Source organism: Panthera uncia, chromosome C2 (genome assembly GCF_023721935.1).
Source record: "Panthera uncia isolate 11264 chromosome C2, Puncia_PCG_1.0, whole genome shotgun sequence".
Classification (NCBI taxonomy): domain Eukaryota; kingdom Metazoa; phylum Chordata; class Mammalia; order Carnivora; family Felidae; genus Panthera; species Panthera uncia.
The window spans coordinates 15112360-15137470 of record NC_064810.1 but is presented as its reverse complement, the minus strand read 5'-3'; the positions used below and the strand labels follow the sequence as shown (position 1 = coordinate 15137470).

The window sequence follows — 25111 nt, the reverse complement described above, 5'->3', positions numbered from 1 at the left end:
GTGAACATTGGTAGGTTATGTTTTTGAATGTAGGGACTGCCTTTTATTTGTGTTTTGATGGCATTGAACCTGTTGGGTAGCTCAGGTGTATACTTGTAGAAATGACATTCACCGTTGTTCAGTGAAAATCACGAATGTTTGGATAATAGTCTTTTTCTTTTAAGTGAATCCTTGGTGTGAGATTATTTTGTGTGCCCTTCTATGTTGATAATTAAAGGGGCACCTGGGTGGTTCAGTTGGTTAAGCATCTGACTTCGGCTCAGGTCATAATCTCACAGTTCATGGGTTCAGGCCCTGTGTCGGGCTCTGTGCTGACAGCTCAGTCTGGAGCCTGCTTCAGAATCTCTGTCTCCCTCTCTCCTCCCCCACTAGCTTGCTCTCTCGCTCTCTCTCAAAAATAAACATTAAAAAAAACAAAACAAAACAGCAGAGTTCTGAGACTTAAGGGAAATAAAATTCCAGCTCTTGTATGTGTGGAACTTCATCCTCCTACAGTTACTTTCTGTATTTCTGTTAGGAAGCACTGCATTGTACTTGGCCCATGATCAGATATTCATTCTCCTTAGGCTTTTAAAAGTTTGTTTTAAGTTTTTTTTTTTTAAGTAAATTACCCTTAAAGTTCTTAAAATGTGATAAAGCCATAGCATTTTATTTATTTTCTTTATTGTTTTGAAAGCAAAAACATCCAGTGGTAACTGTATTAAAATGTAAATTATGATATGTATTGAGCAGAGAGCAGAAGGTATTTCCAAATCGAAGTACAGGAAGCTTTAAAATGCTTGTTCATCCTTTATCAGCATTACTGAATGAATCAGCAAATTGCTAAGGTCAGCAAGCCTTTATTTTGAATGATAACAATAGCATATATTTCCAAGAATATAGAAAAATTCAGATGTAACATAGGAATCTAAATTTGGTGTTAAACTAACAGAATTTTAGGTCTGGAAGGTTCCCTGGGGGGTGTTTATGTCTTACCTCGTAGGTTTGAGAAATGTTAGGTCACTGACAAATGTTAGAAGTATGTGTGCCACTTTTGCCTGATTTAGTCATTATGTTATTGGGTGCAGATGGATTACTGACCACTTGGATGGTTTTCAGAATTAGGAAAATTGATTTTCAGAATAACTGTGTCTAGTACCCCATACTAATGAGACCAAGGTCATGGTGTCTGTGCATACAAGTCCATTGTATTGGCTGTGTTTATAGTTGCCAAGCCTTGCTCTTCTCTGGCCAGTTGTCTTGTAGACACATTTCCAGCTCCCAGAGGTGGAGGCTCCCTTTTGCTCCTCCTGATTCTGGGAAAGCTAACCAAGGACTTTTCTCTGAGTGCTTGGCTCAGTGGCATTGTTTTCATATATACTAGTATAGCTGATTGCACTGTGTTTGGAGGAAAATGTAGATGATCTAGGTTTTGGATTTGTAGTAAATACATGAAGTCATTCAGAAGCAAGTTCCTGCATTGAGTCAGGTACGGTTATGTTATGTGCTTGAATTAGGGCAGAAAACAAGTCAGACGAGGTTTTGACATTTAAGCTGAGACCTAAAAGGTGAGGAGTTAGCCAGCTAAGGAGTAGGAAAAGTGCAGGGGGCGGGCACAGCGTGCTCAGAGGCCCTGAGGTTAGAAGGAGCTTAGTGCCTTATGCTGGAAGGAAGGAGGGTGAGGCTGGAGAACAGCAAAAGAGGGAGACAAAGGCTTAAGATAAGGTTGTATTAGTAGGGCTAAGGTCTGGAGGACAGGCTAAGGATTTAGAGTTGATCTCAAGAAACTGGGAAGACATTGTAGAGTTTTGGCAAGGAAGAAGTCACTTTGTGCGAGAGTATAAATTGAAGGGGATCTAGAAGGGCTTGAGGGGATGAAGATTTTGTTGTTGTTATTACTAAGAGCAGTTGGTACTTGACTATTTGTTTACTATGGGCCAGGCACTCTGCTAAGCCCTTTACCCTCACTGTCCGTGTAAACCTCATGACAACTCAGTGCGGTGCTGCTGCTGTACGTGTTTTACAGTTGGGGAAACTAAGACCCAGCAAGGTTGAGCAGCTTGCCCAGAGGTCACATGGCTAGTAAATGCCGGAGCTGGGATGTGAACCCCGACAGTGTGTGATTTTAGACTCTGTGTGTTAGCCACTGGACATGTGTTTCCCATACGTGAGATGATGGTCCGTTAGTGGTTCTTGAAATTGAGTGGATCACGACTGGAGTTTTTCTTTTTAATAGAACAGAGTAGAAATTAGAGTACTTTGCACAAGTAAGGATAAAATGCTGAAGTATGAAACTTTATTTCGCTTTTTATTTTATATACCTGTATTTGCACATACATGCATTTGTAAGCTACTACAGAAGGCTGGGCGGCATTTGTCAAGATGAGAGCCAGCGGTGGCTTGGACTGGCATTATGGCAGCGCAGATGAAGAGAAGCGGGTTTCAGTGTTCAGAGGTACCAGGTCTCGGTAAGAGATTGGATAGAGGGGCTGACGGAGGTGTCAGGGTGAGTTTCAGGGTTCTGGTGGGAGCAAGAACAGTCGTGGTGTGCGTGTGCCCAGTCCACGCTAGTGAGACCCTTCTTAGAGGGGTCCCCCTGAGTGGCTGTTGTACTTCCTGGTTCTCTGGCTTCTCGTGGCTGCAGCTGGCGGGGCGTGGGGTTGGCCTAGCACCCAAATCCGCATCTCACGGCCAATCTGTAAGCTGGCTGTGAACTTAGGAAGTGATCTGTCACCCCACACTGCCTAAACAGGAGGGTTAAGCCAAGAATCAATTCTTCGTGGAATTTGAGGTGAGGAGTGAGGGTCACACAGACACCCATGTGGGCTGACGGCAGCTCCAGAGTGAAGGTATGGAACCTGTTTTTGCCGTCGTTTCCTTGGGAGCCAGAGAACCTTTAGGTTGCAAGGCTGCAGTGTTAAACAGTCCAGAGTCCTCTTTTTGAAGTTCAAGTCCAGTTCATTTGCTCCTGGCTTTCTGGGAAAGCCCTTTTCCCTATTCTCACGCACAGTCTTTTAGTAATACCTGGCCTGGCTCCCCACAGGACTGCAGTGACTTTCTGTACTGTGTGTTCAGCAGATACTAACTGGAGACAGATATGGAATAGTCAGGTGCTTGCTATGGAACCCCGCTCTTTATCTGATTGGTCTTTTGACCGTGGTCGAGATACTTCTCCCTGAGCCTCAGTTTCCTCATCTGTATGGTTGGGACGATACAGGAGCATCCATGTCAGAGGGCTGTGGTGAGGGGTAGATGAGGTCAACTGTGTCAGCACCTCAGCCCAGTGCCTGGTGCAGAATGAGAGTGTAACAAATACTTGCCGTTAGCTGTTAACTGTTTCTAGGACAGTTTCTCAAGAGACTTAAACATATTTATGAACAAAGTCTAATGGGAAGAAGCCAGCATACAGACAGAGTTTGGACCTAAGTGAGAGAGGGTGTTAAGAGAAGGGACTGGATTCCAGAGAGGCAAGGATGGTATGAGGTCAAGGGCAGACTGTAAAGGGGTCGTTTTCAGCAGGAGAAGGGAGCCTGTGGAGGTGGGTGGGAGGGTAATATTTTCTGAGATTGTATCCCAGCTATAGTTGTCTGCTGGGAGAGACACTAACTGAAGAGAGAAGTGGCTACTTGGGAGGTTCTTGGGGACAACGGAACCTTGGGGCACACAAAAGAATGGATAAGCCGCGCTAAGACCCTGAAATTGCACACCATTAATTTATAGTGACAACGGCCTACGTGTTTTTACAGTTTTGTCTGGCTGTGCTGTGTTCGGCAGAATGACGAGATGTAAAAGTAAGATTAGTCTAGTTTTAAGGGTTTGCAAGGCAGATGCCAGGAAAGAATAAAGAGGCTGGGGACTTAGGTGCAGGGATGTGGTGAGGCAAACTGTTGAGTCCAGCTTGGCTGGGGAAGTTGTACAGAGAAGGTGGAATGGTCTGTAACACACACACACACACACACACACACACACACACACACACGGTGCATAGTTCCTTTGATAGTTCTTCCTTGCTGTTCTTAACAGTAATTCCCTTGTGTTGATAACTGAAATATTAAGACCGATTGCTAAAGGGAATATACTACTCTTTCAAATGGGCACAACCCAAAAGTCGAATTAGTTCTAGTACGTAATTTTGAAGTTGCCATGATTTTATGTGGTATGCCAAATCAGTAAATGATAGGTTGTGATCCGTAACCTTGGGTAGAGTTTAACCACATAATGGGACATTTCATTTTCATGGACTACTTCTGAGGAAATTCCCATTTTAGCTAAATTGAGACACATAAGTACACACATAAGTAGATAGACACATAAGTAGAATAGAATTTATAGATGGCATTTCATGTGTTTGTGACTAGAACAGCCTGTCTCTGAGGCAGAAGTCACCTGTGATCTGGCCCTGGTGTGTCTGACCTTTGGTAGTTCTCATTTGTCCTTTTGTTTTTGTTTGTGGAGTAGAGCGAATCTGGAAACAATAACATTTATTCAGTCACTGAACTTTTGAGGACCTTGTTGTCTCAGGCAGTGAGTAAGTTCAGAAGGACAAAAAGCAAACGACAGGGATGATGCCTGTGAGGAGCTTCTCAGCCTGGTCACGCCATAGTGGGGTCCACACACACACCTTGGGGGTACTCACCACTGGCCACTGGTGGCTGGAAGAAAATACTAGAACTGTTCTAATCTGACTTTCAGTCTCCGTGTGTTTTATAACATGTAGTATATAAGAATAGTCGTACATGACTGAAATAGGTAGACATATGTCTGTTGTGGCTCTCCTTTTTTGCTTGTAATGTGTACATGATCAAAAATTGTTTGGCGGTTATTATATGTTGGTGTGTATTTTAAATATATATACATTTTTGATAACTTATGTTTGAACATTTGGGGAAAAGAGTTTCTATGTATGGTAAACCATGTTCTTAATGACGATGTAGTTGTACTTACTGCCCGTATTTTGTAGTGTAAAGTAGGACTTGTTATATAAAAAGGACTTGTTAAGATCTGGCTCGACAATTTTGTCTTTTTCTCAAGTCATTTTCTTCTTTATGTTGGAGGAACTTTACCTTATGTACCATGTGTCCCTTGTTACAAAGCACTGAAGGCTCCTACCAGCTGTCAAATGTTGGGGAACGGAGCATGGAGAATGGTGGAAGGCCACATGCCTGGTCCCGTCAGTTCCATCCCAAAGGGTGACCTCTGGTGAACTACACACACACACACACGCCCATTGGCATCATAAAACAACAGGATTGGGATGCCACCCAGAAATTTCCTGGACCCGGTCTGTTTGCTCGTTGTAGGTGTTTTCTCAATGTGAAATGTCTCACTTTCAGAGAGCTATGAAATCGTTGATTCAAAGAGTTCTTCCCTCCCTCATCCTGAGAACCCTTTTTCCTAAAATTAGAAAAACTAACTAAAAACTGCCGTGAAGAACCTATTTTAAATGCAATAAATTGAATAAATGTATCTAGGTTCTCTAGAGACTTTTGTTTTCATTTTTATTTTTGCGATGGCTTTTTAAATTTATATTTGACACTGTCATTAAAAGAAATATTTTTAGGGGCTCCTGGGTGGCCCAGTCGGTTAAGCATCCTACTCTTGATTTTGGCTCAGGTCATGATCTCACGGTTCGCGAGTTTGAGCCCCATTTCAGACTCTGCACTGACTATGTGGGGCCTGCTTGGGATTCTCTCTCCCTCTCTCTCTGCCCTCTGCCCCCACTCTCTCAAAACAAAACAAAACAAAAAAAACTTAAAAAAATATTTTTAACAAGATTTTATTTAAGTGAGGTCTTACGTGTGTTTCTGCAGGTTTGATGACGACGAGAAGCATGCTTTCACTGGCCTTCCCGACCCCATTTGTTATGCAGAATGTCTCTGAGTGAGAACGCGGTGTTTGCCTATGAATCTTCGGTGCACAGCACCAACGTCCTGCTTGGCCTCAACGACCAGCGGAAGAAGGACGTGCTGTGCGACGTCACCGTCCTCGTGGAGGGCCAGCGCTACCGGGCCCACCGGTCTGTGCTGGCGGCATGCAGCAGCTACTTCCACTCGAGAATCGTCGGCCAGGCCGATGCAGAGCTTAGCATCACTCTGCCGGAAGAGGTGGGAGAGAGGTCCATGCTTCTGGAGGCTACCCTGGTTTTCATTGAATTGAACCTAATTAAATCTCTTTCTGTAGACTTTATTTTTACCTTTACCTTTATAAAAGGTAACGTGATAAAGTTAAAAATAAAACAGTCTCCCTTCTTGTCCTGGGGAGCTCATTTCTGTAACTTTTTTCCTAGAAATTATGATGACATGTCATACATAGAATTGTTAGTTTTGGGCGTCAGTTAACAATATTTATTGAGCAGTTGAATAGCTTGACCCACTGTTATGTGACTTTTTGAGAAAATGACCAAAGCAGGGAGGGCACAACCAATGGGTTGGGCATTGGGAGAGGTCATGCTCCGAGCGGCCACGCTGTGTCTCATTCTCTCCTTTTGGACCTTTTCCTGTGATGAGAAACTGAGTGGGTTTAGGGTTCTAGAAATCATCCATCTTAATAAGACAGGGCCTCATGGAAAGTAGGAAAACACTCCGTAAGTGTTCTCTTTCCCCTTTTTTCTTTCTTGAGACTGTTTGTGCATTGGTAGAAAAAAATTGATTTGGTCTCACAATTACAGAGCCTGCTTTTACCTGTCTCTTTCCCTCCAGCCTGTTGCAGAGCTCAGGCATCTAAACATTTCTGTCCTTGTTATATCCTGACTCCAAGAGCCCTTTCACAAGACCGGGAGGTGCTGGTTACACTGAACTCTTATTAGAATTGTTTGCTTTTTTTTTTTTTTTTTTTTTTTTTAAGTTTATTCATTTTGAGAGAGAGAGAACCAGCGGGGGAGGAGCAGACAGAGAGGAGGACAGAGGATCCGAAGTGGGCTCCACGCTGACAGCAGCTAGCCTGATGTGGGGCTTGAACTCATGAACCATGAGATCGTGACCTGAGCCTAGATTGGACGCTTAAGTGAGACACCCAGGTGCCCCTAGAATAGCTGGCTTTTAGGTAGTTAGTGACTGCAGCTAGAAGAGCGTGGAGCCTTTAAAGTTAAGAGGCGTTTGGAGAAAGTATGTAGAGCTTGTTTATGGCAGGTCGGTGTGGGCTGCTCTGTGATGGGTACTAAGTCTACAGTTTAGCTTATCCCAGCATCCATACTTCCATGAACTTGTATCAACAGTTTGGAGCATCAACAGCTTGTCAGTTCTGTGGCAGAGGTCAGCACGAATAACACAATGCCAATGAAATGATAAGGGCCAACTATGGGTTAGCATTGGTTTTAAAAATTAGCAACACATCCCATAATGGCAGTGTTTGATGTCTTCACCTCATGTGAGTCAGACCATAATTCATGTGTCATTAAGCGTGAAATCCATGAAGTGGAGGGTGCAGGTCCAACGAATGAGGTGTGATAAGCATGCTTTTCCAGACTCCTAATTAGCGTTACATTTTCTAGAAGGATGATTTTACTTACCAAATTAAAATGCCCATTTTATAATGATCACAAGTAAGCTCTTCATGTCTCTATTCCCCTTCTACTTTTATTTATCCACTAGACCACTTTCAAGTGATGCATTTGTTTTTATTTTGTATGTTAACAGGTGACAGTTAAAGGATTTGAACCTTTAATTCAGTTTGCCTACACTGCCAAACTGATTTTAAGTAAGGACAATGTGGATGAAGTGTGCAAGTGTGTGGAATTTTTAGGTGTACGTGATATTGAGGAATCCTGCTTTCAGTTTCTCAAATTTAAGTTTTTGGACTCCACTGCAGACCAGCAAGAATGCCTAAGAAAAAAATGCATCCCATCACACTGTCAGAAAGCAGACCTTAAGTTTTCACTGTTGGACCAGAGGGATTTAGAAATTGACGATGTGGAGGAATTTTTGGAAAATAAAAATGTCCAGACTCCTCAATGGAAACTGCATAGGTATCAAGGAAATGCAAAAGTATCATCTCCTCTCCAGGACAGTGCCAGTCAAACCTGTGAATCCATGTGCTTAGAAAAGGATGCTGCTCTGGCTTTGCCATCTCTATGTCCCAAATACAGAAAATTCCAGAAAGCATTTGGAACTGACAGAGTCCGTAGTGCGGAATCCAGTGTCAAAGACGTTCATGCTTCTGCCCAGCCAAATGAGACTCCTGAAAATGAATGTCTGGGAGGAATCCAGGACTGTGCAGATCTGCAGGTGATTTTAAAATGTGAAGAAGGTAAATTAGCAATGGAACATGAAGAAACCAAGAAGAAAGATCCTGCTTCTCAGTGCCCATCAGAAAAGCCAGAAATGACTCCTTTCCCCCACAATTCTTCTGCAGCCCCTCACGGGCTCTATTCTCTGTCTCTTTTACACACCTACGACCAATACGGTGACGGTGACGTGAGTTTTGCTGGAATGCAAAACACAGCAGTGTTAACAGAAAAGCCTTTGTCAGGTACAGATGTTCGGGAAGAGAAAACGTTTGGTGAAAGTCAGGATTTACATTTGAAGTCTGACTCTGGCCCCAGGGAAGATGGTAGCCTCGCCTCCAGCGATCGGAGCAGTGTGGAACGGGAAGTGGCAGAACACCTGGCGAAAGGCTTCTGGAGTGACATTTGCAGCACGGACTCTCCTTGCCAGATGCAGTTATCACCTGCGGTGGCCAAAGATGGTTCAGAACAGATCTACTCCCAGAAACGGTCTGAGTGTCCCTGGTTAGGTATCAGGATCAGCGAGAGCCCGGAACCGGGTCAGAGGACTTTTACAACGTTAAGTTCTGTCAACTGCCCTTTTATAAGTACTCTGAGTACCGAGGGCTGTTCTAGCAGCTTGGAAATTGGAAACGATGAGTATGTTTCCGAACCCCAGCAGGAACCTTGCCCGTATGCTTGCGTGATTAGCCTGGGAGATGACTCTGAGACGGATACTGAAGGTGACAGCGAACCCTGTTCGGCCAGAGAACAAGAATGTGAGGTGAGGGGAAAACGTGTGTGTTGCTAAGTCCTTGTTTGACCACTTAATCGGGATTTACTCTGGGTCGGCTCCTGTCGCACCTTTAGAGATGATATGCTCAGGCTCAGGGAGGGAGGGAGGGGGAAATCCGGAGACAGTTCTAAAACTGTGATCAGTACCAAAAGAGTGTGACGGAGTTTGAAGGACTTCGGTGTTCATATGTTTCAAGCGGGTGTATTTATTTTTGTCATGGAGTGTATTCACACGTTGGCTGTTTAAATCAAATGCCCTGTCCCAAAAGGTAAAAAGAAAAAAGAAAAAAAGAATCTGTGATCGTTACATGGTAACTCCTGGAAAAATGCAACATACGTTCCAATCTTAGTCATTGCTGTAGGATCTCTGGACTTGGGATTAGTTACTTGGCAATGATTTAGCAGTGACTAGGTATAGGAATGTGGGAGAGTTTTCTTTGCCCTAGTTTTTCATAGCCATTAATTTTTTTCTTAGTTTCCCTTAGCCATTTCAGCCATTAATTTAATGTCTTAATAATTTGGCATGAGTTAGCTGGTATTGGATTAACTTTACCAAGCTTGATTTGTGTACTTTGTGTACAAATGTTTGTTTGTATTTGATAGATGGTTTTTTGTAAAACATTACCATAATTCCAGTGATAATAAAGCCTTGTTGGTTCTTTATCATTTTCTTTGGTTTTCTAGCTGTTGGATGAGATGGGTTTGAAAGAGTGACAGGTTTTCTTTCCTCCTTAGCTTTGGAAGGAGATTATTGGTGATTTAATTTAAGAAGTAATATATGTGCGTGAGTTACATCTACAGATTTTTATATGACATTTATAAATCCATATAATGGATTTTAATTTTAATTTAATGGAACTGTGAAAAGAATGTTAAAAATAAAACTTTTAAGCAATTGTAAGACATTTTGTGTAACTAATTTCTGTAAGTTTGAAAGACAAAGTAAGTAGGTTGCCAGAGAAACTGCTCAGTGTTTTATATGAATAATTAATATAATTAAGTTGTCCCACAATTTTGTCATTAAAAAAAATTATCCTAAATTTTTCCGAATTTAAGTATGTTGAAGGTGACATTAAAATATTCATTAGGTTTTTCTAACCATTTCTATACTGACAAGTGAAAAAGTGAAACATGTAGATTTTTAAGTTGAGTTATGTGACACTACTGTTTCTTGACAGAAAAATTAATTTTCTAAAATGCTCGAGAAATTACTAGGTAGTTATACCAGTGTTAGATCAGTATCAATCAAAGTATAAAATAGATTTTTTTTTTGTTTGGTTAAAGACATTAAAAACACTTTAGAAAGAGGCTTAAAGATATGCGTGTTAATTAACATGTCTGAGTAAAACAAGTTCTGTTTTTTAATTTTAGATACATGAATATTTGTGTTCATATTTTTTATTTTGCTAAAAAAATCTGTTTCTCAATGTACTTGTCTTCTGAACCCTCTAAAATAGGCTAGAAATATCAAATTATCAGTCTTTATTATAAGGGATTATATAGAAACTGGGAATAGAGGTCTGCTTTTTTTTTCGTTTTTTGTTTTTTGTTTTTTAAAGTCTAAATGAAGTTCTCCGGAAAATGTAGATGTAGCTCTTCCTCTTCCGTGATGGGAGTCTAACTACTCAGCAGCAATTACTAATGTTTATTTTACATTCTAGGTAAAACTGCCATTTAATGCACAACGAATAATCTCACTCTCCCGAAATGATTTTCAATCCTTGTTGAAAATGCACAAGCTGACCCCGGAACAACTGGACTGCATCCATGACATTCGAAGGAGAAGTAAAAACAGAATTGCTGCGCAGCGCTGTCGCAAGAGAAAACTGGACTGTATACAGAATCTGGAATCAGAAATTGAGAAGCTGGTAAGTGTGCAGGTTTCTTGTTACTCAAATTCCACCACATCCATTCAGTTATTCTTTTTTTTTTTTTTTTGTAGAGGAAATAGTTTCAATTCCTGAGTCGATGCTCAGTTACATGTTAATTTCAAAATTCACCAATTACCATCTTAAGAAAATAAGTTACGTGATGTTTTTAGAAAGCTTGGGAGACGAAAAGAGTTTTCATAGACTATTTTGCTGATGCTAGTATTCTACATCTTTAGTGTGATATGCTATAATATGTAAACTGAGAACTATTTTTGGGTGTGTGTGTGTTTTTGTTTTTTTTTTAACTGTCTACCTAATTCTTAGTGGTTGAGTAGAGATTGAAGAAACTCGGAAACACTTTAATCTCTTTTAAGTATCTATAAAAGCTAATGTTACAATTGTTCATTTAAATTGACAGTAGACTTGAATAACTTGATCGATACTGGAACCAATAAACGAACTTGGATCTTTCATCTAAGAGAAAGAACTCATTTGCTGATATGAATAGAAAATTCAAGATTTATTGAGACTCTAGAGGGAGAGGAATGCTTACGTTATTGAATCTTGTTATTTATTCCAGCATCAAGACGCAAATTAATTGAAAAATGGATTAATTTGCACCCAGGTTTCTCTGTTCCCCTAGTGGTTGGTGGAAGAAAGCATTGTATGAAAGAGACAACTATGGGAGTGCAGCTGTAGAGACAGCAGGGAACCAGCACCGAGAAATAGCAAAAACATTCTTGGAATATTTAGTTTGGAGTCTTTGTTAATTATTGGTGAAAGTTTGAAATTGTGATTGTAGCAAGTTCTCAAGCACAAACATTCTAGCTATGAACAGCAATCAATCAGCAACGTTTTATTTTATTTATTTATTTATTTTTTTAAATTTTTTTAATGTTTATTTATTTTTAAGAGAGAGAGTGAGACAGAGTGTGAGCAGGGGAGGGCCAGAGAGAGAGGGAGACACAGAATCCGAAGCAGGCTACAGGCTCTGGGCTGTCAGCCCAGAGCCCGATGCGGGGCTCGAACTCACGGACTGTGAGATCGTGACCTGAGCTGAAGTCGGACGCTTAACCGACTGAGCCACCCAGGCGCCCCAATCAGCAACATTTTAGAAAAAAGAACCTGTCTGGGGAAATGCATTCTTATTTTGTGCTGTACTGGGTTGTTATGAATGACAATGTTGTGTTTTCCTCCATTCAGTTCATCTTTGCCCTCATCAGAAAAAAAGAAAAGAATAAAAAACCAGTCTGTGCCTTTATATACAGAAAAATGGAAAAATAAAAATTTATTATTCATCTATTGTGGTCAGTACCCTATTTACCTGTTGTATTAATTTGGACACTGGCTGTAAGAAATCGAAACCATCTGAAGCATGAATGAATGAAGGAAGGAATGAATTTGTTGTGAGGATACAGGCGTGTCTCATTTAGAAGCCCAAGAGTGAAGCAGGCATCGTAAACAGTATAGAATAAGAAAGTGGAAAACTGCCACCAGAAACCCAGAGAATCTTCTGTGTCACCCCATCTTCATGCACCTGCTCACTCTGCACTGTGCTGCTAGATGCGGATGGGAAGGGTAGCTGCAGTGTGGCTTCTGAATAGTCTCTCTCTCTCTTCCAGGATCTAGTCCAGATGGACACTACAGTTTTAGTTCTAAATTCCCAAGGAGGTGAGCATCTAATTGGCTTACTTCAGCTCAGGTGTCCTTTTCTGTGACAAGAGAGAAGGGACAGATAGTTACAGCCCAGCTGCCAGGAGCCCACCTCTGGGCAGGCAGAGCAGGTCGCCTGCCAGGGATCTGCTCATCCAGATGTGCACCAGGCTGACTGAGCTCAGCTCAGTCTCTTTCCACTTCCCAATATCTCCAGAGAAAACATGCTAGCTTTTTTTTCTTTTTCTTTTTCTTTTTTGCAGAGTGTCTTGCATTATGTTTTAGCTTCCTTGAACTCACTGTCCCGTCCTTCATACTACTCTCCGTTCTGGTGATTTTTACAGGCACACTCTAGCTGCAAAGTGTAAGGGGCACTTGTAAAGTTCAGACCTGCCACAGATGTCTCTCTCAGGTGAAAATAAGCAGAGAATGTTTTACTTCTTAGCTAACAGGAATAAGAAAGCTGCCCCTTTTCCTAGATGTAAAAGAGTTTGAGCCTTAAGTTATTTTATTACATTAAGAAATTTACTTGGAATTTAGACCCTGGTTATTGGGTGATGTTTTGGGTCTTGTTGTCTTTTGTAAAGAGAGAAGGACCAACAGTAGAGTGGAGAATATGGAGGAGTGCGACAGATTTGTATTTTTTAAATTGAGAGGGTACTTTCTGGAAACATGGTCAGTAGACAAGCAGTATTTCCCAGTATTTATATTCTGGGTGGTATTTTAGTGAACCTACTTAAGGGAAATTACTTGTTTCGTAATGAAACAGCCATGGTGATATAGCCAGTAACTGGTTAGGTTAACATATAAATGAATTCACAGTATATGTTGCCCTGATCTGGTGATTAGGTGAAGGGCCCATATTTTAGTAAACTTTAGTCTGTGGCTATTGGCTGCAAACTTTTTGCAGTTTGTCGTAAGAGTAATGGCATAATAGACTGGATGGAAAAACACATGAAGAACAGTGTTTTGATCACGGTAAGAATAGTGATTCTAAAATGTCTTCACGGTAGATTTGTAGAATAATTATTATGTATAAAGGACACTTTAATAGTCTCAATGTGCTATGAAAGACAATGGTGATGTTAGTTCAAATTCAATAAATAAATGAGTTGTATTTTTCAACAAGAAGTCCTGTCAGAATCTAATAGAACCTTTGAAGAAAAAGAAAGAGGTGTATTTATTTGGTGGGTAAATTGATGGTAATTACGTTTAACATTTATGGTGTATTAGAGGTTAGGCATTGATTTGTCATTGCATTTACTATAAGGACTTTGAATATGAATAATCTATAGACCAATAACATGACTTTTTTTTTTAACCAATAAAGTTCAAGAATCATTCAATTTTTGTTATGTTTGGCTTACAAAGCTCTTGTCTTTAAGGATTCTTTACAAGGTCCATGTTTCTTCTTGAACATTTCTTGAGAAATTAAGAACTAGTATGTTTCTCATACTATTTTTGCCTCAAGGAAAGGTAACCCTGAAATGAAGAGAACTTAGCTTTTTTAAAAATTTAATTTAATTTAATTTGAACTAATTAATTTATTTATGAGAGAGCACAAGTGGGAGAAAGGGGCAGAGGGAGAGAGGGCGAGAATCTTAAGCAGGCTCTCTGCTTAGTGTGGAACCTCATGTGGGGCTGGATCTCACGACTCTGGGATCATGACCTGAGTTGAAATCAAGAGTCAGACACTCAAATTGACTGAGCCACCCAGGCACTCCGGGAATTTAGCTTTTTAAAGAAAAAAATTACCAAAGTGTATTTCTCTTAGATGTTATCCAATATTTATTGGTATCAACGTGTAAGTGATCAGAAGTATTCACAAAAGCACTTGGTTCAGACTTGAGGTATATAGACATCATTTTGTTTCATTGCTTTTATCTATTGTGATGGTATAGGAGTACAAAGACCTCATCTGTCCTTAGTATTTTACATCTTGTGGTGAAGATTGTATTATTTTCTTGAAAATAAACTTGTTTTGGGGCGCCTGGGTGCATGGTTCAGTCAGTACTCTTGATCTTGGCTTAGGTCCTGATCTCACGGTTCATGAGTTTGAGCCCTGTGTTGGGCTCTATGCTGACAGCAGATCCTCTGATGCAGCAGATTCTCTGTTTGGGATTCTCTGTCTCCCTCTCTCTCTCTGCCCCTCCTCTTCTCTCTCTCTCTGTCTCTCTCTCAAAAATAAATAAATATTAAAAAGATAAATCTGTTCTAGCCACGTGCTGCTGGCTGCTCTGCGCACACGCACACTGCCGTCTCCAAACACACCCAGTGAGCCCTTCTGGAACTTGCCCGTTGCCACTCTGTGATATCGTTGAGCAGCACACCTTGAAATGTGGTCTGTGGGCAGTTGGCATCAGAGTTATCTGGGAGGCTCCCTTTGAAAATACACGTTCCTAAAAAATACTAGAAAAACTAAAAAAAATAAAAGCACATTCCTTAATCCTACCCTACACCTGTGGGAGGGTCCCAGAAGCATGTGTTTCATAAATATTTCCGGGGTAAATCTTCATTCACATTAAAATTTGAGAGCCTGTTGCACTAGGGCACAGAGGTCAGATGGAGGCTTTGGAGTCAAACATCTGGAAATGGTCCCTGGCTACTTGGTAGCTTTGTGGCTTGGGGAAATTATTTTACCTCTAATCCCCACCCACATTCCCTTATTGGTGATACGGAGATAAGGATAGTATCTCCCTCAGGACTGGTGCAAAGATCACATGCCATTATACTGCTCAGCACGTGCCCTGGGCCCAATAAATATTAGTAGTTGTATTTTAAATTCCTCTTCTTTCTGTGAACGTCTGCTGAGCATACTAGATGTTGTACGAGTTACCAGGAAATCAAAGATGACTGAGATACAGTCCTTGCCAATAAAATGCTTATATTCTCACAGGGAGAGATTTACGTGTTCTCATGTTTTCCTGAGATTCATCTTCCTCCCCTGCATTCTGAAAGCTTCAAGCTTTTAGAAGAGTTAAGAGTGCAATGAACAACCTCATGTTGGCTCAACAATTATTTACATTTGTCACATCTGCTTTACTTCTCTGTTGGTCTTTCCAGCCACGTGTGTGTCCCTGCTCTCGTTGTTTGGTCTGTCCGTCTTTGTCTCTCTCCTTGTCGGTCAGTTTTGGTCTCTTTCTAACCACAGTTGGTCGATCTCGGTCCCAGTGTCTTTTCTCAGTCGGTCTCTATTGCTCTGCTTTTATTTTCTGATTCATTTAAAAGCTACCACATTATGACATTTTACCCCTAAATACTAAAACATGCATCTCCTAAAAATAGACATTCTTACATGTATTTATCTCATATCTTTACCAATAGTTTTATCATACCCGAGAAAGTTAATAGATCCTCAGTATTATATATACTCCCTATTGGAATTACCCTAATAGTTTCCCAAATATATTTCATCTATATGCTTTTTCCCCCCTCCAAACTAGGGTCCTTTTCATCACAGAACATTTGGTTGTGCCTTTTTAGTCTTTCAACCCGAGACCCCCACAACCCTTTTTAAAATCATGATAACTTTTTGAAGAGTCCAGGCCAGATTTCTCATAAAATGTCCCACTTCTAATGTTTACCTGACTGTTTCCACTTGGTTTTAACTCACTCCTCCATCCTTTGTATTTCGCACAAACTGTGAAAGTGCAAGTTGTTGAATCGAGACGAAACCTGAACTGGTGTCGTGTCCTTCATGGTACGCCGCGTGGTAGAGGGCACACTGCCAGGTGTCCTACCTGAGCAGATGGGGATTGCCACATCATTTTCGAGATTCTGGTTTTTGCCTCTGTAATTGCTCAGTGATCTGTGACGTGTTACTTAGGCACTTTAGGAATAGCCTCTTCCCCACGACTCCTACATGTTTTGTTTTCCAGCACATGTTGGTGGCCTTCACAATGGGTGTTGCAAAATAGTGACCTAATTCTGTTGTTCCACTTACACACATGCTTGTTACTCCTCTTTTATTCGCATCCGTTTGTTTGTTTGGTATTCCTCTTTTAAAGGGGACTTTTCTTCCCTCCTGTTTGCCTCCCTCCCGCCATGCCATGCCTTCAGTAGCACTGTGGACTTAGGGATTGATTTTTTTCCTCATTTAATTTCTCACAACCACAATAGTCATTAGCCTTTTTGATGTTGGTATTTTTTCAAAGTTGGCCAGAGAGAGACCCCTCAGGCTAGCTGCTGTGTCCTTTTGACATGACCCCATTAGTGCTTCTGTGCTGCCTAGAATAATCTGTCACAGGCTCGCCCTGTACTTTGCTTGTCCCAAGATTTGGAATCATCTTTATCCAAAATTCCCTGGTTTCTTTTAGCATGCTTGCTGCTGGTGTTAACTCCTTCTGGGCTCTTTGAGGGCACAGAGTGGGAAATGTATGTGTGTTTGTGTAACTCACGAGTGCATTCAGTATATACATCACCTTGGATAAATACAAGTAAAAAAGTATAATGGAACTCATGAGCCAGGTAGATATTTTCAATCAAACTTCAGCAGTATAGAGCTCTTGTCTTTGCTTCTATGTGTGTTTTTTATCTCTTTACAGGGAAAATCTTAGCTCTCAGTTATAGTAATATATTTACTATTTGCTTTGTGTGAATATATATTTGTAATGTAATGATTGCTTGTATATAAGTATAAAGCAAACAGTAAATATGATATTAAAGTAATAGTAAATATAATTATATATGCTGATATAAAGCAAATAGTAAATATATTTATTATGGTTATAATAATTATGTTAAAATATGTAATCATATATATAATAGTTACAAAATTACAATGTCAGAACTACTAGTAACAAGAAACAGATTAAGTAAAATTTAAGATTTCTTTGCCTTTTTTTGTCCTTGAATATATTCCGTAGTGGGGCGCCTGGGTGGCTCAGTCGGTTAAGCTCAGTTAAGTCCAACTTCGGCTCGGGTCCTGATCTCATGGTTTATGGGTTTGAGCCCCGCATCGGGCTCTGTGCTGACAGCTCAGAGCCTGGAGCCTGCTTTGGATTCTGTGTCTCCCTCTCTCTCTGCACCTCCCCCACTCACGCTCTGTTTCTCCCTCTCTCTCAAAAGGTAAATAAACATTAAAAAAGACTTAAGAAATATATATTCCAGAGTATTGAAGTTTAAAGTTTAAAAGTTATTTGAAGTGATTTTTTTTCTCTATGCTAGCAATTTAATATACAGTGAAATTAATGTTTATTTATTACTACGATTTACTCTTCACCTTTTTTGTGTAATTTCTGAATATACAAAACATTGATATGGCTCAAAAGTTAGAACTGTTTAGAGAAAGCTGTACTCCAGAAGCCTTGATCTCAGACTCTCCCTGTACCCTATTTGTAACTCTGCCCTATGGGTAACTCTTTTCATTAGTCTCTAATTTTTTTCTTGTGTTTCTTTTCTGAAAACAGGTAGTATTTTATGTTTATTCTTCGGATCCTTTCTGCTATGTAAACAAATTATGTATGCGCTTTTCCATATTTCACTCTTTTCACTTAAGAAGTGATTTCCAGCAAATATTTTTCTTAGTTCAAAGAGGCTGTCATTCCTTTCACAGCTCTGTATATTAGGCCGTGACTGCAGAGCAGTATCATACCAGGTTCTTATTGGTGGACATTTGGGACCTTGCAGTGGATAACTGCACATTGTTTTTTCCTGCTGAAGGAAGTGTCTCTTTAGGATGGGTCCCTGGAAGAGGGTAAATAGCTATGTCACTTTGTTAGATATTAATGAATTCTGCTCTGCTGGGGTCGTAGCATTTTGCCTTCCTGCCAGCTATGTGGGTGTCTGCCCCCAGCCTCAGCAAGAAGTTTATTGTCCGCTTTGGGTTCTTCACAGGCTGATAGGGAGAATTGGTATCTCGGGGTGGCTTTTGCTTCTGTTTCTCTTATGAGTGAAATTGAGCATTTGTATTCATATTTTTAAGGGCCACTTGCATAGTTCCCTGACCTGTGTGTTCAGAGATTTTACATCATAAGGAACCACTGATCACCATTTTCTAGTAGTGAGTACTCTTTGACCTAAAACATTGTCACTGTCAGCTAGCCCTTTGGGTGCCAAATTCTTTCACTCGTTACCTTTATTGGGTGAGTTCTATTTAAAATATTTTTGGGGCGCCTGGGTGGCGCAGTCGGTTAAGCGTCCGACTTCAGCCAGGTCACGATCTCGCGGTCCGTGAGTTCGAGCCCCGCGTCAGGCTCTGGGCTGATGGCTCGGAGCCTGGAGCCGGTTTCCGATTCTGTGTCTCCCTCTCTCTCTGCCCCTCCCCCGTTCATGCTCTGTCTCTCTCTGTCCCAAAAATAAATAAAAAACGTTGAAAAAAAAATTTTTTTTAATATTTTTAAGTTCTTACATTTGAGTGAATGTTGTACACTAACTGTTGAAAGTGTGGATTTGGATGTAAACTTGTCATAAAATGCAGAATGGTACTAGAACACCAATTTTATTTTTCTTATAAATCTGTGGTTAAAGCCACAGAACCTCAGACTTGTGCTTTATACAATGGCATTCTAAGAAAATGAAAATACATTGTAGAGATAGGTAGCTGGATGCTGGTCGTATGTTTAGGAGGTGTCTTTAATTAAAGATGTCACGAAGTGATTAAGTTGAATTACTTTTATTTAATGACCAGTTATTTTTTTAAGTATTTATTTATTTATTTATTTAGAGAGTGGGGGAGGGGCAGAGAGAGAGAGAGAGAGAGAGAGAGAGAGAGAGAATCCCAAGCAGGCTCTGTGCCGTCAGAGCAGAGCCCAACAACAGGGCCTGAACTCACGAACCATGAGATCGTGACCTGAGCCGAAGACTCTTGATTGAGTCGGACACTTAACTGCCTGAGCCATCCAGCTGCCCCTTAATAATCAGTTATTAAACTGAATTCTACTGAAGTCAGTTTGTGTTTTAAAATTAGAGTGGCCTGGAAAAATCAGCCGACTGCCTACAAACTTACCTGTGTAGGAGTTAAAAGTGCAGAGGCACAGCTGGGGGCATTTAATCTATAGAACTAATCATGGTGGCATTGCAGGGTTGTACCTGTTGGTTTTAGTTGTTGTAAAGAAAGAAGCAAGACATCTTGTATGGGATGTACTTGAGGAGTATAGTTATGTCACCCTTTATTTAGTGGGGTGGAAGTCGGGAGAATGTTTAAGATTATCAGTGTTTATTTTATTTTTTTTTTATTTAAAAAAAATTTTTTTTAATGTTTATTTTATTTTTGAGACAGGGAGAGACAGCATGAACAGGGGAGGGTCAGACAGAGAGGGAGACACAGAATCTAAAACAGGCTCCAGGCTCTGAGCTGTCAGCACAGAGCCTGACGCGGGGCTCGAACTCACGGACCACGAGATCATGACCTGAGCCGAAGTCAGATGCTTAACCGACTGAGCCACCCAGGCGCCCCAAGATGATCGGTGTTTAAAGAGATAGAAGTTATAAAATATTTGTCATCTTCGTAGTATCTGTAGATTAAGTGGCAGTTCTCATTTCTGGAAAAAAGTTCAGATTTTCATTAATTTGCTTAACCACGTTTAATTTAAAAGACCAGTCAGCAGTTAAAATTTCGTCTGTCGCTATTTAGAACAGAAACTCATCCCAACTTTGACAGAGGAGTCTATGGCTGAGTATTGTTGTGACTGAGGGAAAATACTTATTTTCTTCTGGAAGCTTTGTTTACGTCCTCATTTGGATTGGCTTCTAGGAGGTCATAAAAAAAAGTGGGTGCCGATTCCAGTAAATGTGTTCCTTCTTGGATAGGTAGTAGTAAGCACAGGTCGTGTCCTCTAGGCACCTGCAGACTCATTTTATTAGAAGCCTACAACTGACAAACTTTCTGTTACCAAAAGTATATTTCTCTTCTGTTACCAAGAACATTGGTCTTGGTTTTACTTATTTATTCATTTGTATATAAAACTGTATATATTTTTGACCTATACCTGTATTTTCAAAACAGAACAGTTGTATAAAGATGTGAACAGATTGGAGAATATTTGATAAGGTAAAATTTACTATAGGACTCTGTATTCACCACACATTTTCTCAAAATAGTAGATGGCCTTGAGATATTTAAACACCTGACTCTCAGTAACTGGGTTCACATACAATTTTTTAAGAAAAACTTTTATGTAAAACAGTAGCAGCACTTTTATATAAAGCAAATTTCCTTTTACCCTTTTAGCTGTTTTTGTTCCAGAAAAGAATCTATTTAAAGGATGGTCATTGTGCATTATCATTCTGAGACAACCTGTCTCAATGTTAGCTTGCAACCTCTCCTCCAGAGCCTGTCAGTGGGCAGAAAGCCAAGAGAGTTGTCATAAATTTCACGGGAGAAACCTGTGACCGTCTACCAACATTTATTTACTCTTTGTTTATAAATAGCTTGATTATTTGGTTTCCTAGCTCATCCTAGGTAAGCAGCACTGCAGCGGTAGAATAGGAAGGATAAGGTGGGACACTGATGGAAAAAGCCGCAGCAGCAGCAGCAGCAGCAGCAGCAAGTGACGGTGGACAGAAATGTAGGAACCAGGAAAAGTTTGAAAACATCCTGCGGCGGGCGTTCCTACAGGGATAAAAACTTTAAATAGTAATCATAACAGGAACAAAAATAATAAATAAGAGACACAAAGTTCATCCCCAGGTTCTTCACACCTTAGTAACTCAGTTAGTACATACTTAGTACACACTTAATACACACACTTAGTAGCTTTCTGACTCTGGGCATATTAAGCTCTCAGTCCCATCTATAAAATGGGTGTAATATTACTTAAATCAACAGAGTCATGGTGTGAATGATGTGGTTGAGACTGCATATTTGAAAGCATTTAGCACAATATCTGGGACAAAGCAAATGCTCAACAAATGTTGGTCATGGTTAGAATCCTTCAGGGAGTGGAGCTGCTGTACTTGTGCCCGGTGTACTCGTACTTTTTTTTGGTGGTTTTCCATCGCAAACGTATGGTCCACTTTCGTTTACAATCTGTAAATCCAAAAAGCTCTGAAAACATGGCAAGTTTGTCATAAACTGTTTTGACTGGAAAAAAAAAAAAAGAAAACTGACGCCAGGCTGTTGTCAAGTCTTTCTTTCTCCTACTATGTGCGTTATTTGGTATTTTAATGTGTTTTATTTAGAAACGTGAAGATGTCTGACCGTGGGGTACCGCCCCAGGCCCTGCTGGAGGGAGTACATGTGCATCCGTATTGTCTTTCTAAAATCTGAAAAATTCTGAACCCCAAGATACATCAGAGTTTTGGATGAGGGATTATGGGCCTCTGGGTTATTTAAAAAAATTTTGAATTGAGTTGGAAGTAGAAATCCCTGGTGGTCTCATTTAATGAGAAGACCCAGGAGATACGAATGTTTGGTTACTTCAGAAATGTCGACTGAGCTACTAAACACAAGTCCTTGTATTCTCTTTCCCATCTCACAGCAAAATGAAAAGGAGAGCTTGCTGAAAGAAAGAGATCACATTTTGTCAACTCTGGGTGAGACGAAGCAGAACCTAACAGGACTTTGCCAGCAAGTCTGTAAAGAAGCAGCTCTAAGTCAAGAACAAATACAGATACTCGCCAAGTACTCTGCTTCAGATTGCCCACTTTCATTTTTAATTTCCGAGAAAGAAAAAAGTACTCCCGATGGCGAACTTGCGTTACCATCGATTTTGAGTTTACCTGAGGGGCCCCCCGCGGCACTACCTGCCGGGGAGCCAAGCCCTCGCCATCCCCATCCCGGCCCGAAGGGCGGGGGCTCTGCGGGCTGTGCCCCCGGCGAGTCCCGGCTTCCTGCCGCCCCCGAGCAGGCCGGGCCTTCGGAACCGTGCCGGCAGGGGGGCGGCATCTCGGACTTCTGCCAGCAGATGACTGATAAATGTACTACTGATGAGTAAACTCGCATTCACTTCCGGCACACCGTCTCGTTTTCCGCTGCAGTTTTGACGTCTTAAGAGCAAAATACAGCCTCTGACTCTTAACAGTATTGGTTATTGGCCCCCGCTAGCTCTGCTGTTAAGGGAATTCCTCTGAAGGCAACCCTGACTTTCCCCTGATTTCCACGAGATGCACAAATTACATGCCTCCCGGATCCTGAAAACTCACATGTGAAAATGTCGTGAGGCTTTAACAACTCCGTTTGAAAGAACAATCACTATTGGTAGTAACGCTTCCCATATGCAAAGTGAATTGGACAGTGAAAACTGCAGCGTGTCAAAAGTTTAACAGCTTGAAGCGTCTGCAGAGAGTTCCTGCTAAGGAAGTGGCCTGCACAAGTTTCAGAACCTGACCTTTCGCACGACGGCGGTTTCAAAGAAAATGCCTCCCCGAGTGAGGCCGGTATAGCCCCGCCGTGTGTTGAAGTGGGATGTCAGCCGTCTGAAGACTTGTGCAGAATTGCAGGGTGAGGAAGACAGTGTCTCGCCCGAATCCTGGAGCTTTGCTCTTCTCCCACCGACGCCAGGGCTGGCGTGGCCTGCACCGCGACTCCTCAGCTACGTCGGGAATACGCAGGACACAGAGGCACGCGGTCGGCCCGGGCAGAGGCTTCTGCTCCTCCCTCCTCAGGGTCGACCTCAGAAACGCTGGCGGCATCAACAGTAGACAAGTGTCATTCTCCCCCCTTCCTTTCTTTCTCTGCAGTCTCTACCACATCTGGGTCCACCATGATCTTTCTGGTTCCTGACATTCTTTCCCTTCTGGAAGAAGTACCACTTGGGACACAGGCATGAGGGGGCGCGCCGGCAGCCCTGTCGTGGCCTCCCTGGACTCCCGCAGGGCTGCCCCAGACACCAGGCTCTCTGCCTTCCCACCCCGGGTCACGACCCCTGCAAGAAAAGCAGACCTCGTGGGGAAAGAAAACGGCTTACGTTTATCAGGAGCGGCAGTTCATTTTTCATCCTATTTCCGAAGTCCTGTGGTTTACTTGTAAACAGCATTATTGTAGAGGAAAATGTATCTACACACAGCTGTGCAGGTTTGTGAAACAGGACGAAGTTCAGTCTCGTTCCATTGTGGGTTTGGATCTGGAAACCAGACTTAATCTCTTTCCCTTCCCCGGGTCTGGTGTATAAGGGCACACAAGTCACTTTGACTTGGGCATTTCGTGATCGGTCTTTGTGTTCATTCAGTCCCGTTTTAAAGTAAAGCTTTTATAGTCCCAGCACTTACCCCCCCAACATTTTGCAGTGGCTCTCAGCCATTCTGGTGTTTGAGAGTCCAGTAAACCTACAGAGTATGAACCTTGTCAACAGTGTTTTAAAAAAATTGCATATATTCACATTGGTAGAACCTAGTTTTAAAGGGTGCACAGGAGTAATTTATCATGTTTGGATTGGAAAAGTACTTAATTTTACCAAGATCAGACACCTGAGAGAGAGGCTTAGCAACTGCATCCCGAGTCTGGTGAAGGGCCTGTGTAGCTACCGTGGGAGTCCAGCATCCACAGCAGCAAGTCTAGCAAGTAGACCTTAGTCATGACAGCATATGGGGACCAGAGTTCATATTTCAGAGTAATTTATCAAATGTTACCCTTTCCGATGGGTGGGCGGGGGAGATAATTGCTAGTATGTTTTCAGTGATTTGTATGTTATCTCTGTTATTGACTTAGTTGTAAGACAAAACTAGTTGGGCTTGTTTATTTTCTAGAAGCTTTTATAAGAGTACTTAAGAACTTGTCAGGGAGGGTAATTCTATGATAGTGCATCCCATACTACAGAAGAATCGCGTGTGCATACCTATATATATATATATATATAGATAGATAGATAGATAGATAGGTAGATAGATAATATCCCCATGTAGCTAGCTCTTTGATACTTGTAATTTAAAATTTTAACTCCAAAATATAAAATAATATAAAAACTTTTCTGGTTTACAAAATGTAAAATCTTATACAAAACCAATGGAATCCTTGATTTCCTACCTCAGTGTCCACTCAACTGTCATATCAGTTTGTGTATGTGCAAATGTCACATAACCTTTTGCTTTAACTGCTACTGTAAATAACTGCTTTGAAAGGTTACTTAATATTTTATGATACATCCTAGTTGTCTCAGAACTTAAATATGATTTTTTAGACACTTGGTTTAGATTTCTCTCTACATATAAATAGTTTAGCATTAAGGGTTTATTTTGATGATATTCTGATTATTGGCCAAGTGTGATATTTTGTAAAATACAGCATTACTTTTAATAGCCAGCATGTAATACAAGTAACTACACTACCTCATACCTACATGATTTTCAAATTGTAATACAGAGGGACAGAGAGATAAAGGATTTTATCTTTGTTTTTCAGCCATAAGGTAGGGAAATTTTCTATATATTGCATAGCATTACACATTTATGCCTATTTTAACATTAACTTCTAAAGAAGTTTTTTTCTAAGAAAGTTTGTTATGATTTTTTTTTTTTTTTTGGCTGCCGAAGACAAGTGACAGGATTATGTATATACAGTGTATATCTTTTCCTTCATGCAGAATTCTGGAAAGGTTTTTTTCAGTTTGTATATTGCATATTTACATGATCATTGTTCCTTATTTTATGAATTGGCCTTCTCAATGATTGGTGATTTTTAAAAAACTGTTACGTCTAACTCCATAAAATAATATTACCTTAAAATTGTTTTCGTTAT

General features: G+C 40.9%; 1 protein-coding gene across 4 annotated transcripts in view; it reads left to right on the top strand.

Moving 5' to 3' along the window:
• The window catches only part of BACH1 (BTB domain and CNC homolog 1), a 43042-nt gene extending 18374 nt beyond the window's left edge, over positions 1 to 24668 (top strand). For all 4 annotated transcript variants that reach the window (XM_049627957.1, XM_049627959.1, XM_049627958.1 and 1 more), the window contains 4 exons: positions 5790 to 6083; positions 7614 to 8963; positions 10636 to 10842; positions 21918 to 24668. In XM_049627957.1, coding sequence (XP_049483914.1) covers positions 5850 to 6083; positions 7614 to 8963; positions 10636 to 10842; positions 21918 to 22373 — 2247 coding nt within the window. In that variant the 5' untranslated portion in view covers positions 5790 to 5849 and the 3' untranslated portion in view covers positions 22374 to 24668. The remainder of the gene's footprint in view (positions 1 to 5789; positions 6084 to 7613; positions 8964 to 10635; positions 10843 to 21917) is intronic.
• Positions 24669 to 25111: the final 443 nt, after the last annotated feature.